The 15,953-nt window shown below is 39.8% G+C and overlaps 1 protein-coding gene across 1 annotated transcript in view; it reads left to right on the top strand.

The window, feature by feature from the left end:
* Positions 1 to 14,441, top strand: part of MDFIC2 (MyoD family inhibitor domain containing 2) — a 39,368-nt gene extending 24,927 nt beyond the window's left edge. The window contains exons 4-6 of the mRNA XM_048957819.1: positions 5,518 to 5,586; positions 10,265 to 10,486; positions 14,083 to 14,441. Of these exons, the coding sequence (XP_048813776.1) occupies positions 5,518 to 5,586; positions 10,265 to 10,486; positions 14,083 to 14,342 (551 nt within the window). The 3' untranslated portion in view covers positions 14,343 to 14,441. The remainder of the gene's footprint in view (positions 1 to 5,517; positions 5,587 to 10,264; positions 10,487 to 14,082) is intronic.
* Positions 14,442 to 15,953: the final 1,512 nt, after the last annotated feature.

Below are 15,953 nucleotides of genomic sequence, written 5' to 3'. Positions count from 1 at the left end.
CTTGCCAATTGGAGCTTGTCATGTAACAATATTTCTTATGCACAATACACATACTAAAATGCCCCTGTGTTTTTAATACATTTATAGTTGTTAACAATAGCGGTATAGTGACAGAAAAAATGTACTTGCTTTGAATACAGAATAGACTGAAAAAAGAACAAACCAGAGACCCTCTTCTTAAGGATTAATGGGGTTAAGTTTTTCCTAAACCGAATGTTAAAGCATGACACCTCTTCCATTTCATTCACACCCAGGTCCTAGGCTGTGACCTCCTTGCTTTTAAGGGGAGGTCCATCTGAGCCTTCCTGAAACTTCTGACTTGAGGAAATGTTGAGGAGGGGCACGAGCTCCTCCAATGGGTCTTCTCATCTATCATTGTGTCTATGCAGCCCTACAAGGGTGCTGCTCCTTGGGCTTTGGCAAGCTCAGTCCCTGTGCCCAACCAGCCCCCTGTGCATGGCCCACATCAGGCACCAGGAAAGCTCTTTGAGAGTGCAGTTCCATGTGATACAGGACAATTGGTGTTAGGGAGATTTCAGGAAATCTGTAGCTCTCCACTGAAAGTCTGTATGTACAATGAAGACTTTGTACTTGTACTATACATGCCAATGCTACAAAGCCAGGCAGAAACGACCACAGTGAAGGTGCTGTGGTGAGAAGAATTTAAGTGTTTGCTGGTGATGGGGCTGAACCTAGTATTTCATGTGCTCAAATGATCAAGCAGCTATTTGGAAACATTAGGAGCACAGTTATGAAGGCGACTTTGTTCTGCAAGAAGATTCATCGTTTCTAAGAACACTGCTTTGTTCCAAACATTTTTGTATAAACAGGGAGGGACATCTTGAGTTTCACTGCTCTCTCCTACTCCATCCAGGAGTAGTGAGCGGTAGGCTGCATTTTTCAGTGTACTTTAAGAAATCATGCTGGTTTGACGGTGTTTTCCCCCACCAAATTCAAGTGCTGACAGCCTCAGATCTCCTCTGGCATTAATGCTGTGCAATGATATCTTTGTGACCGTAACTGCCAAAGACCACAGGATGCAAAAGGAAGACATTGTGTGACAAGCTCACAAATTCTGACTGTAGCTGCTCTAAAATTTCAACTTCTCAACAGATAGAGCATACCAAATATGAAATCTTTCCAAATTTAATGACAGAGAAAAAATACTGAAAAAGAAACACCTTTGTAATAAATTCAGTAGTAGTTCATCTATAAATGTCTCAAACTAAACAGTAAGCAATTGCACAGGCATGTCCATCAGTAAGATTTACCTTTAGTTACTGTGCCAGCACATTAAAGAAACCCCTGCCCACTCCTTGGCTCTCCATTCTGGTTGGGTTTGGTTTTTGAAACTTGATCATATTGGCAGACAGTCTTAACCTCACCAATGGGGAGAGCAATTAACCCTGAGAGGAAGGAAGGAAGGCTGAATTAATGCAGCAGTGCTGCTGAGAAAAGGATATAACAATAATAAGGTTTGTTTTTTCTTTCATTTGAAAAATAGCACGATCAATTCAGATAAGATAATGAATCAGAATCACCAGCTTCATGTTGAAAGTGAGAAATAAGGAGAATATAGGAGTTCTGAGTTATCTATAAAACAGGAAGAACACAAAAGAGGATGTGGAAAGACTTTGTTTCTCTTTGCTACAACTTTCCAGGGCTGTTTTATGGGATAGAGCTGTCACATGACCCAAAAGTCCAACCTAAGGCTTAAAAGCAGTGTCAGAAATTGCTGCTCCTTCAAAGCATGAAGGTGTACATGAAACACCATGAGGTCCTGCTGCCTTCTGCACTAGCTTCTCTTACTGTCATGGATAAATTTCACACAGTCACAGCAACTAGGACACAAATAGAGATGTGAAGAAGAACTTGGTAGGAAAGGAAACAGGGCCTGAGGCAGAGCGTGGAAGATCTAACCTGGAAATAAACCCTGGGGGCTCTGGCACATCTATCCTGAAGGATGCGCGGCCACGTCCTGCACCTGAGCCCACTGGTTTCTGTGACCTGTTGACCAGCTGAAGTTACTTCTCTGCTGCAGTTTCGTACTTAATCCCAAAGCTGTGAAGTTGCTGTGAAAACCCAGTGATTTATCCAGGGTGCATCAGCTAAGATCCCCAAGGACCTGGCGCTGAGCTGTGGCAGTGCATGGCTCTGGGTGCGCACCTGCAAACCATCCTGGGAACGTGCCACAAAAGCTGTTGTGAATTTTGCTATTGTGCTCCTTGGGAGCATGAATTATGTCTGGTGTCTAATGCAGATGATGATGTTTGATGCAATAGGCCCTTTTGAATTAGCGCATGAAAACCTTTTCATAAAGTGTTTGGTCTCCCCTTTTTTCAAAGTCCATTGCGACTGTGAACTGTTAAGTGAACAACATAAAATTCACACTGATCCTTTCAGTTCTTTTTTAAGCATCCTGAAATCCAGCTACTTTTTTTTTTTTTTTTCCTGGCTGTACATCCTTACTTTTTATAGTTAAAAGTAATTTTAAAGCAAAAAAGAACATAAACAATATACACTGACTCTTGACACTCCATTGCTTTCTTAAACTAGAATAATAAAAATTTGCAAATGAACAAAAGAGTGGGAGGAAGATATCTGATTTACAATGTTTTTGAGATAAAGAACACTATAAAAAAAGATCAATGTGAATAATAAAGCATTGTTAACTGAGTCATGACATTTCTATTCTCAGTGAAGATTTGAACAGTAGAGCTCTGCAAATGAGCACCTTGTGCCATTTTCAAAGTGGGAGGAAGACATATAATTATAATTTTTAAAGTGAAGAGAATTTTTTAAAAATCTCTGTTAAAAAGTTTATTGAAAAACATATCGACATATCAGTGTGACATAAATTACTTTAATTTTATTAAACTAGGAGAGGGGAAAACCTCTTTTTGAAGACTGGCTGCAGAAAGCATTCCTTGAAAAGAATTTTCTTTATTAAAAACTCTTTTCCGAAGATGAAACAGCACTGAATGTCAGCACTACCGTATATTTATTCTGTAACTCTTCCAGCAGCTGAGATCTATAAAAGAAACATATTTTCAAAACAGTTTTAACCTCCATTGTCTTGATCGTTCATATTAACGTTTTTCATGTCACCTATTGAAATCCCTTAAAGGAACCTTTTATTCAGTCAAAATTAATGAAGCCGTTTCCTTAAACAGCCTCCAGAAAGTAAAAAGGATGTAACGTTATGCGTTTTATTTGACATATGTTCTCTGCCATTTCACTTATTTGTGTGACGAGAGCAAAACATCATATATGTGTTATCAATTCTGCAGAGAAAAGTGATTTTGAAAGAGAAGAAAACTAACTGTGCTCTTGCTGTGTGTGCAGTTTAAACTCAGAGTGAAAATACAGCATTGATCAGATTACCCCAATTGAGTCATTTAGTGCCTTAGCATTCCTCAAGTTAGGGCCCAGCTGTGAAATCATAGTTGGGGCCAAACTTTGCTGCTAGGTGTGTGCACATGGCTCCCATTTTCTTCAAAGGGAATGGCACACATGGCCAATATTTAACTTTCACCTCTTCCATTTTTCAGCTAGCAGAGCCAGAACCAATGCAGGCAATTTAATAGAATTAAAAATATAGTCAAGATTTCCAAGACTTACTAGTGATTTGGGCTATATAATTCAATACACCTCAAAGCGCAGATGCTGAGCATATTCTAAAAATCAGGCCATCTCAAATGTCCTATTTTTAAGCAAGTAAAATTGTAAATCACTTTGAGCATTTTGGCCATCAGTTTCTAACAGCCAACAGGGTGCAGGATACCTCTTCAAAATTCTAAGTTCCAATTTCTGTGTTGGCTGAGATGCCTGGCGGACTTATCACTTCCCATCCCATTTTGGGCACTATGGTGTTTGCTCTCATTTCAGCCCTCTGCCATTACCAGCAGGGCTTGAACACAGCACGGATGTCCACTTGCGGTATCTGCCTCCTCAAGGAAATGTAGGGTACAGAGCAGTGAATCCTTTGGAATGGACCACATGACTCTGAGGTGCTAGTGCCTTATAGGTACATAAATATGCATCCCAAAGCAACTTCTAAGTGCCCCAAGGTATATGCAGATCTTCATTTCAGCTCAAGGTCAGGTGTAAAACTTTCCTACCATCCTTCCTGACTCTTCCCTTCGTTTTCCCCCAACTCCATCTGTTCCTCACCCATCTCCTTCCCTCCACACTCGCCTCCCTCTTCTTCCTGTGTCCATCTGTTCCATCCTTCCTCAGTACGAGCTGGGGAAGGGAATTCAGTCATTCACTGAACAGATTTCAAGACGAACACCCTCCCTTTCCCATTCTAACTTCATTCATCATGGTAAAAATCATAATGAATAGAAATGTTGAAGGTGAAAATTTATTAGGGATTGTGTTGCTTTCTTATATCAAAAGCAGTTAAAGCTACATATAAACATTGGCTTCATTCATTTTTTTAATATATGATATAATTAGTGAGAAATATTAGTGGAAGTGCTTGGTATGCAGTCCATCAACACATGCCTGTCAGAGTTTAGGATCTGGGCCAAAATTTTTTGCTAGTCCTCTGATAGATTTATAATAAGCCTATAGAAGGTTTTACAGTCAGCTGGGTCACTAATTCATAAAGTTAAAATGTATGCAATGAGGTCAAAAATTCACTATTGATAAAATGCCCCCTCCAGGGATTGCACCATTAACTTTGTTACTGCAACGGCAAAAAATAAAAATAAAAAAAGAAAAGTAAACCCAGAGCTTCTGTGAATTACCAGTCCATCATCATAAATCAGAAGAGAAGAACTTGCACAAGTTCATGATGTCATACAAATATTTATAGCCTTGTGTACTATTTCCTGTTGCCCTATTATAAAAATAAGTCTCTAGATCCCTTGTATCCTCAACCCTGAGCTCAGCAAAATGCAATGAGCATGAGACCATGAGTGCACCTATGATACTAGTCAGGATCTGCCTGGGCTTGTTGTAGGGGCAAGCCCCCATCCCACTTTGTCTCTCTGACTCCGGGTGAAGAAGGAAGAGAGACTGAATACTCCATGCACTGCATGGGAAATGGATGGATAGGCAAGTGCAAGAAAGGTGGAGGAGCTCAGCACTCACATGAGAACCTCGGGCATCTTGTTCACCAGGAGGGCTAAGCCATGGAGGCTGGGCCTTGAGAGTGTCTTCCTTCCTCCTCCTTCACTGGCCTTTCAGGAACCTCATCTAACGGCTCTAGGGTACTTGGGAATGGATGATGGCCTCCAGTTCATTGCAAATATTCCAGTCCCAACACTTTCTGTAACAAATCAAAGAACTGTTGTGCCTGTGTTGATCCCTTTGTCCTGACCCTTCAGATAAAACTTTCTCAAGGAATGAGATGACCTTTAAAGTCTCTTCTAACCCAAGCCATTCTGTGTCTCTATGAAGGAAGCATGCTTGTCTCCCCCTAAATGACTGGTGTTTGGAGAAATTTCTGTGCTGAGCCACATCTATTTACAGTATTTCTCTGTAACGTTGTGTTATTTTTCCACCAAGACAGCTGCACCAGCTCCTTGCCTCTCCCAGTTCTCCATGAGGTGATGCTGAGCAGTGAGGACCACCCAGGTAAGCTGGCAGCCCCATGCATGTGTCACATCACACCATGCAGCTGCACATCTGGCCTCCCCTCACATTGCTGCAAATAATTATTTAAAGAAAAAATGGTGTCCTTTAGACAGGTGACCAAAGGTCATTTTCTTACTTCCTTTTCTCTCTCTCTTTTGTGGAGTTTGGGTTTCATTTTTCTGAGTCTTTTCAAACCGACTGAGTTCAGTTCAAGTGTTTAAACTTACAAGTTATCCTCCATCAGGTCTGATGTAGCTCTGCTGGCTCCATCTCAGGACTGAATGGACATGGCACTCAGCTCCTCGAGTGACGAGCACGTGCTATATCGAATAGACAGGCAGTGACAGCAGTGCATAGGATAGGGAATGGCAGGGAGATCAGCCAGGCATTCCTTCAGTGTTTCTTGTGCACTGATATACGAAGATGCCTCACGGTGAAATTAAGAAGTTACACATCCTAAACTGCCAGAGTTTTCCACAGAATTCACTGTTAACCCTTGGGACTCCTTGCCCCAGGAACACAAAGCTGGGGCTGCAGCCAGGGTGGATTGGGAACAAATCCCATTCGGTGAGCAGAGCCACACACCCACTTGTCCCTGGTTGTAAGATGTACATGAGCTCTATATGGCTCTGCAGCATTGCCCATATTGCTTCAAGCCCTGTCCAGCAGAACACAGCCATCTCAGTCCCACAGTCCCTCGCCAAAAGAAAGCAGACTTAAAGCCCTTATACGCCATTGTATAAAAACTAATTTCTAAAGTATGCTAGGAAATTCTACCTCCTGTTCTCCAGGGCTGGAAGACCCTGGTTTGTGCCTGAGCCAATGAAGAGAAATAGGGGTCAGACGACCTGCTGTAAATACCAGTCTCAAACAGCACCGCTGCTCCTTGCTATTAACAAGAGGGATCTGTGGCTGGCATCAGTGGGAAGCAGGTGATTTACTTTGTGCTTTCATGAATTCAGACGCTGTTGTCAGTGGCCTGAATCACCCGGCTTAATAAAACGTCTCAATACTCACATTAAATTCCTACTATTTGTCTTTAATACAAACATGGGTAAGCAATCCCAGTTCCCTGCTATAACAGTCCAAGCAAGCCCCAGCTTCCCTGGATAAAGAATAAATTGGCTACTCCGGGATATTCTTTAAAAGTGGTGCATTAAGGGAATTTGCCCCTAACTACCTCTAACAGTCTAACCAACACAAAATAGCTTGAGATCTTTTTTATCACAATGCACCTATTTTTCCCTTCTAATCCAGTTCAGTGAGTGATTTCTACCTGTTAAAAATGGGCATCTGCAGACGTGTGGAACTGTGGACACAGGCTTTTAGAAGACAGTAACGAAGTTTCACCTCCTGCCCATCTCCATCTCTCTGCAATTTTTTTTAACATTCTCATTTAAAAGCAGTCATAAATAATACCAGCTGTACATAATATATATATTTTAAATCCTGTTTGGCTCTGCTTATTTGTTCTCATCTCTCAGCCTATTACTGCACCGTGCAGAGACAAACTATAAAAAAAGGAAAAGGAAAAAAAAGCTAACCACTTTTTTATGCTGGTCTAGCATAATCTTTATTTCTTTAAACACTTTGTGCAAACATTAAATTGATAAAAGACATAATGTAGAAGGACCCACAGCTGAACTGAAGGTAATTGCATAAAAATGAAATGGAGACCTATAATTGTACACTGCTTTAGCCTCTATCACACTGTTTTCTGGAAGCACGGATCTCGCTTGTCATAGCAACTTGCTTGTTACGGTGATTGCATGAAGACTTGATCTAGCTGTACAAGACAAGTATAACATTACTTGAAGGGAGCTTTTCAAACTAAGAGTCTGACACTAAAATGTACTGTATTTTCAAAGATATAGTGTGCTTTAGCAAACAGAAGAGTCCTTGAATGACAGCTTTTGTTACCCTTTTGTTTGATGGTGCTGCATTGAAAAATTCAGGTTATGTCTATGCCTTTCTATTTCTGGTTTTGATTTCTCTTCAACAGCACTTCAAGAATAAAAATTAACTTGAAGCATGAATAGTAGAAGTCGGTGGATACAGAAAATGTTAGTCTGGCATTTTCTGATTACTTCCGTCTGATTTTTTTCAGTCTCGTTTGTTGAATGCTCAAATGCATTCCGTGGGCCATTGTGTTGTGGCAAAATAGGGGAACTGAACAGATATATTGCAATTTAAAATATATCCAGCTTAGACATTAGGGCCAATTTCGAAAGGGGGAAATGATACAAAATGTCATTCTTGCATAGACCTTTCAATCTGACCCACACGTATTCAACTGCTCAGCCCATGTTCAGCTCTCAGGCTGGACGAATAAGATCCATTTGTAAGACTGGCACCTGAATACCAGGTGGGGCATGTGCTTTTTGGACCCACAAATCAATTATTATCCAATAATAGCAATGCATGACCAGGAGGACATTGCTTCCTCCAGATCTCTGCTACTTCCATTAACATCGCCTTTCTAGGAGATGGATTATTATTGGAAGAAAGCACAGGGGAAATTGTGATATGTCATTGATTTATAAACACTGGAAAACAGTAGTTACTGTATATATAAGTACACACAAATTGCATGAATTTTCACATTTTGGATTCAAGAGGTTAATCAAGAAGTAGGAGAGGAAAAAAACTATACTTACTGCTCTGGAAAAAAAGCTATCAACAAATTATTATAGTCAAAAAACCACAGACATATTTGTCCAGAACTCTCATTTCCTTCAATCAAGTGTGCAACCTACAGGCTTTGCACTGCTGCATCACGCCCTGAGGAGCTGCTGCCTCTTCTGCCCTTCTCAAGTCTCACCTGTGGCTTTCTGTCATCATAATGCTCACAAAACCTGACAGCTGTAGGTTTCCAAGTCCCCTCTCCGTGCCACTACTGCCTTACTGCCTCCTTCCTTCCATTTCTCCCTATCCTACCAGTCACTCCTTGCCTAAGGCCAACCTGTAGACTCTCTGGGACAGGGAAACCCACAGTTCCTTTACAGCAGACCTTGTCTTTACTGCAAGTTCACAATCTAGAAAAAAAAATACCTGCCAACAAACATTTTATAACCGTGATTTAAAACAAAAATGAATACACTGTCTTAGCATTTCCTCTTATCCTCTTCCATGGCTATCACTCTGATAAGCTCTGCCCAGCTTTGTCACTCTTGGAAACACCACTGCATGAAGTTGACAGTGGAATAAAATCTGACTATGGGTAAAATCTTATATGAAATTTTCTCTCATTCCATAAGTTAGTGGACAAAACAGAGAGGACTTGGGGTCTATATTCTCCATCACCCTGTAGTAGAAAACAACTTCTAGAAAGATCTTCACCTTTTCTTCTCCAGGATCAAATCCAGCTCCTTCTGCCTCTCCTCTTACATCAGGCACACCTCACCACTTTGCTGAGTTCCATGAGAGACAGTTATACCTCAAACCTTCACTTCTCCTAGCTCAAGCCCAATGGTCACAATTTTTTTATCCGCTCTTCTTGCAGTCTACTCATCCTGCCCAAATTTCCTTTTTTCTGCCACAAGTATAATTGTAGGAGCTCAACTGCAAGGTTTCACTCTTTATCAATCTTTTCTTGGCTTTTATTTAATATACAGCAGGCATCAAAGGTACCTGAAAAACAAGAGATAAGCAAGATCTCTCCTCTGGCTCCTTGCAGCAGAAAGCAGACTAACTGATTTAGAGTATTTATGGATCCCCTTTGAAAGTAACGTTTGCAAAACAGAGGTGTTTGTAAAGACTGATTTTCTGTATATAGCTTAAGATCAACATATCAGAAGATCAAGCAAGATAAAAAGTGAGGCTGTGCTTGATGTGAGGTGCAGGAGTTAATCAGTAGAAGATAAGAACTAATGAGGTTTTATCATCCCAGCAGTAGAGCAAATGACTGTGTTTCTTGGACTCTTGATCACTTTGGAAAATAAGTGTAACTGTACATCAACCCATGTTTATCTGCTCCTAAGTAGTTCCTCAAGGATACATTGAGCTCAGAACTCTTCTCCCCTAATAGGGACTTAGAAGTAAGCTCTGTCTCTGGTTTCTGAGATGACTCTCTGGAGCAATGACAGCATGTGAAGTATCCCATCTTCTAGCTGAATTTCGGGCCAACAATACAAGCATGTGTAGTAGCTGATGAAGTAGTAGATGAAGTTATAACAAAATTTGAAACAAAGATAATCTGATTTTCTTTGCAACAAGACATTGAACCATGGTCAGCTGGCACAGCTCCATCTGGGTACTACCTACACACACTGTTGGCTGTAAATTTAGAGAAACAAGAGCTGCTGTTGAAAAACCAAATTATTGTTTTGCATTCTCACATATCACAAACTGAAGCTAGGAAATACTCCAAATAGATTTCAGCTGAGGTTACAGTTCCGTTCTCTCTTCTCGCCTGATCCCACCCAGTGGAAGGGAGTTATTACTTAGCCTATAAATCCTCTGGTTTAAGAGGAAACCCTCGAGTGCAAGTTTACAATTGCTTGCTTGATGAATAAACTTCACATATGTAGAGAGACTGAAATCATCAAGCAGGGTTAGCCCTTAGAAGTAAACACCTATAGGCTTGGAAATTCTGCATATGTTATTCCCTCAGATCTATGCCTTAGTACCACAAACAAGTCTTTCTTTTTCCTTTTTTTTTTTTTCCTAATCCCACCAGAAAACCAGCTTACAAATAAAAAACATACAGATGAAAAGACCGTGAAAGGTATTGTCATGAGTTCTGTTGCAGAATTTAGCATGGCAGACACTTCATCAAAAGAAACCAAAAATGAGAAGAAATTGTCAGGAGCAAGCAGATCATCCATTGCTTCCCTGGAGAAATGCAGAGAATTCACCTACATTGAAGATGATGCGTCAGTTCATCAGAGAGACAGTGATGGTACGTTTGGTAAAACAAATTGCATTTCTAAATAACAAGCACTTCAGAGCACAGTGCCTATCTAACTTGAAATAAATGCTTACATGCTTAATGGGAAGTTCAAGAACGTAGCCAAAAGCAGTAATAAGTTGCTCTATTGCCATTTTCTCATTTGAGTGATGAGAATCTGTAGAAGAGAATCTTAAATTTTCAATGATATTAAAGTCATAGAAGAGAAGCTTACAGCCTACAGAGCTGCTGTGCTCCCCTACATGTAAACATACACACTGCTAAAGCATAGCCTGATCTTGGGCTATTGACCAGAGCTGTGTCACCTTGTGAGATAAAGGAGCTGGTCTTTCTAATTGTACAAGAGCATGGGTTAAGGAGCAGAGTATCTGTGATTTTGTTGTTGTTAAAGAAGGAAGCAAGAAAGAAGGGAAATGGTTGTGCCCGTAACAGACCATGGGCTATGACTCCTGGTAATGTAAATAGCATGACAGCCCTGATTTTAGTGAATAACCAGCACTTAAGAAGTTATTCCTGGTTATTAGCATAGATGTGAAAAAAACACTTATGTGAATCATTTGTAAAGTTTCTAATGTGTGTCTTATGCAATAATGGATCAGTGTTTCATATCAAGCAGCGCTGAGATCTATCATGGATGTGATAAAAATGATCCCTGAATTAAGAACTTGTGAATACAGGTCAACACAATAAACTGCAATGCTGTCATAGAACAACTACCACCTCTGTTGTAACAGCGATCCTGTAACAAAAGTGATGTCTCTGTCACTTCTGTTAGAACGCATTTAATTTCAGTGAAGGGCAGTCAGTGTTTATTGCGTTTAAGGGACTCATCCTCCAGCCCAGACACTCACTGTTTTCTGAGTTTATTGACTATCAGATCAGGCCCCTCCATCATTACTGGCACACAGGTATGCACATATGATTTCATAATCCTTAAAAAGCAAAAGGAATCAAGAAAAAAATAATTAAAAGAAAAAAAAAAAAAAAAAGCCACGCTCAGTTAATAATGTTACATACTGGATGGAAGCCAAGAGAACCAAAGGAAACCAGATTTGCGGTTGTCACTGCACACTCTGCTCTCCTTACTCTGACAAGTTACTGCTTACTTCACACACCTAAAAGGCTAAATCCTATTCGCTGGTGCATGGAGGATCTGTGGAAGCAGAGCAGTTGGAGATGTGCTGAGAGAAGAGCAGATCCAAAGCTCAGAGGTCTCACCGTGCTGGCCCTGGTGGCATGAGCAAGCTCTAGTCCAGGTTTGTGCTGAACAGAGGGCAAACTGGCAGCCACCAGACAGGAACAGGAAAAACTAGAGATGAGGCAGGCTGGCTAAATTATTATAAGTTCTTCTTTTGTGGTAATTAATCCACTTATGTAGAGAATGAGAGCTGAGGTCATTGTTCTCACTGAGATAAATGCAATAACGTCTTTTTGCAAACAGCGGGGAAAACAGAAGAGAAAACAGGAGATTGCATCTCCTTTTATGCAGTTTGTGGCTAATTTATTTTCAAATATATAAATGAATGCATAGGAATGGATGCTTAATTGCTAATATCTATTATTTATATACATTACCCCACTTAAAACAGGACAAAAAAAGCCTCACACATGCAGATTTTTCGAAATGTGTTACATCCATTATCACAGTTCATGGTGTGTGCTCTGATGGGAATTTAAAAGCATCTTTACTGCACATCACAGACTCTGTGCCAAAACATTACTTTGTTATTAAAATCTTGTGCTTTTTGTGTGTTCCTTCTCCTGGATGGAGCCCTAAGGATGGTACCTTTTCTGTGAAGATTACAGAAGCACCAATATGGTGAGCACATCAGGAAAAGAAAAAAAAAAAAGATATTAGAAAACAGATCTCTGGAGAGGAAAAAAAAAAAACTAAAAGGAAAGATCCTTAATTGATACATGATTTTGAATATGATCTCTTGTATCTAGGTATAGAAAGGAAATTTCATCAACACATTAAGAAAAATAGTCTTAATTACACCATAGGCTACTGGATAAAATGATTACATTTTCTACACTGTAAATTTCATACAATTAAATGCAGCAGTGTCACCTTATAAAATGTTTCAATTTTATAATTATTTCAGTTCATTTACTTAGAAAAAAATGTAAGCATGAATTTACTCAGTATCACCAAAATCTAGTCATTCCTATTCAACAGAACTGACTTAGAAGTTAGTTGTGCTTGTCTGAACCTAAATAGATCTTGACATATTTAAATAAGTATTAAAATTGATAGCATTGATGATGATATGCTACTTAGAAAGGAGTTCAATCACACGCTATTTGTTCTTGCTACCTGCTATAGCTGCCTTTTTTTGTATACATAAAGACACTGGAATGATTTTTAATTTTGTTTTCCATCGAGAAATCTTTCATAAAAAATAAAAAAGAAAGAAAGAAAGAAAAAACGAGCATAATTCTGGAAACTTCCTGGCAGTGAACTTTATGTTACGTGAGATAAAAAAATGCCACAACAGAACCAGTGCAGTTGAATGAGTTCACAGTTAGTCATCCCAGGGCAAGAAACGCGGATGTAACCATATGCTTTCCTGAAAGAACCAATGAAAAGACATTCGTGTTGTTGAAAGCATTTTTCTTTTCCAAAAACAAGGAGGGGGAAAAAATGGAAACGTTTGGTTCTTTGCGATCCAACAGGATTCACACCGTCAGAATCTCACACCTGCTTGGAGCCCTGCTGCACTCCACCAGCTTCCCCAGATGCCATAGTTCAAATTTGGGGTGGTAACAAATCGAGTTGTTTTTTTTTTGAGGGGAGTGAATAGAAAACAGACAGACATCATCCTTCCTGATACTGTTTTCCAATTTTTTGTCTCATTTTGGAAGTTGACAAGGCTGTAAATGAAAAGGTGGTAAAATTCGGGGGTGAAAGTAGAAGGGCCTTGGGCTGAGAATCCATCACAGTGCCCTGTGTAAATGTGGTTCTCTGTATTTACCTCTTCTCTTTGGCTAGGCCATTTAGCAGTCATTAAACAGTTCTATGGAATCAAACCTTTAATAGAAGCCAAACTGGAAGTAGATGAGGAATCTGTAATTGTTTTTTTGCCCTGTACTGTGTGTAGCTCTCATTAGATCATCTCAGTCCTCATCCAGATACCACATCTAATTCATGGGCAAAGGTCACCACCCATCCAGAACAACCAAGTACAGCAGTAAGAACCAGACCTGGAGAGTCTGAGGACCTACTCCACTCTCCACAAAAGCTTTGGGTGTCTGTGCATTGACTTCCAGCAAGGACTGAATCAGAGTACAGCAACAGGCAGCCCGGAAAAGATTTCCCAAAAAAAAGATTCAGTACCAAACTACTTGTAGGCAAAAAAATTACCCTTGAAAGACTTTTTTGGGGGGAATTCTTTTGTTGATTTTTTTTTTAAACAAAGAAATTCTTTAAAGAAATAATTGCAGCAGTCTGATTGTTTTTATCTTTTCATATCTCCATAGTGTCAAATTAAAGGAATTATCTCATTTTTGTATGATCACAGCAGCACAATATTGGGTAATCAAGCATGCCCTTTTTCTCACGTCTCCCTGCTTTTCCTTTTTCTTAGATGAATGTGCAACACTTATCCTGGCCTGCTTGTTCTGCCAGTTTTGGGACTTTCTTATAATGCTGCCTGATACCTGTGAACACTGGCTGATAGATACCTGTTGTCCATCCAATAGATACTACCAGGCCTCCGATGAAGACCACTCCAACAACGACTGCAACTGTGACTGTGACATTGATTGCAGCCTCTTTGAGTCCTGCCACGAGACTGGCGAATGCCTGGAACTTGCCATGGAGATTTCTGAAGTCTGCTATCGTTAATAGGAAAACAATTGACAACAATCCTGAAAACTGCCGGGAAGGGATTGGACAGAGTACAAGGAGACTTTTTTTTGGGAAAAAAAAAAAGATAACAGGAATGTTTTCCAGCTGGACTATGCCATCATGCTGCTTTCACCCTGGAGGTCTGTATATTTGTAACATACTGGTTCTATGATAATAAAGGGCAAAAAAAAAGGTTTCCTCCTTTGCCATAGACAACAACAGAATTCCTAAGTGCCAAGTGTGCTCAACGCATTACCTGCTGCCAGTGCAATGCTTTTATAAACCCCTAATTGCTTTAAACATGGATTTCCCCAGTTCACAAACACAGGATGAATTAGGACATTCTTTTAGGACTGATATATATTAGTTCATCTCCCTAATGGATTCATACATAAACATGTATTACACATTGTTGGTTATTATTAATAATGTATGATACAGCATCATTTTATAATTAAAAATTTATTTATTCAATCTCTTAAAACACACTTATATGTTCAGTTTAGGTAGAAAAGAAAATTAAATGAATTAGAAACCATGCTAGCTGTAATTACAGCAAATGCCTCTAAAAATCTCCAGTGAGTTTTGTGGAGGAAGCACTTTAACAGGGTAGTGCAACTCGACAGTGTATTAATGTGCGTGCCTATGGTTATGTAATAACAGGTTATGCCTATTGTTCATTAGTTGTAGAAAAGGGCTCCTTAAGTGTAATTAGCCTAAATGGGAATTGACTGCACACTTCCAGAGGAGAATTACCCCATGGATAGCCAGTAACTCCTTTGCCTGATTTTCATTTGCAAGACTCCTGCAAGCAGCAGAATATTGCCATCTATTCTAGTGGAAACAGGCATCTCCACCTGTGCACAAAAGATTACAAAATGACAGTATCTATCCTGGTTGTGCTTTCAGACTCCCTCTATCTCTTTTTCTGATGGCAGGTCTGATTAATAAAAAGGAAATACATATTGTGCATCACACATATGACAACAAAAGCATGTAAATTCAGCTGCCTCAGGGTGCAGAACGATCGTATTAAGCACAGAGGAAAATACAGAGTTGCTTGCTCACATTAGATATTTATAGACTAACACCAAAGACCATATTTGCTTTGTATAGTCACAAAACTTCTCCCAGGACCCTACTGATCTCAGTGTAGAAGTGCCTGGGGAATCCCAAACAAGAGTTCTGGACAAGATTACAGGATACTGAGCTTTGCTGAAGTCATTGAAGCCACTTGTTTAATAATCTGAGTCTCAAATCTCCAGCCGTGACACACAAATATTAAATGTATAACAATAGAGTGAATTTCCAATGTGAATTTCCATTGCTTTCTCTTCCAGAAATGAGAAAGTAAGGAGCAGGTACAAATGCTAATAATCTTTATCAAGTATCTTTCAAAGCTTTGTTACCTCAGAGCAAACGAAACGCCTCTACCATGACAAATAAAAAATGAGCTGGCTTTGTGGACAACGAACCTAGAAATGCAGCCTAGTGTACCTTGCTCCTGTGCTCCTTCCAGGACATCAGTGGGGAAAATAATAGGTTTCCTTCTTCTAATTACAAAGGCCTTTTGTGAGTTGCAGCCACCTGAAGGAAGAAAGTCATTAG

This window comes from Lagopus muta, chromosome 11, assembly GCF_023343835.1.
Source record: "Lagopus muta isolate bLagMut1 chromosome 11, bLagMut1 primary, whole genome shotgun sequence".
Taxonomy (NCBI): domain Eukaryota; kingdom Metazoa; phylum Chordata; class Aves; order Galliformes; family Phasianidae; genus Lagopus; species Lagopus muta.
Note: the sequence above shows the minus strand (reverse complement) of the source record. Positions and strands in the feature narration are given on the sequence as shown.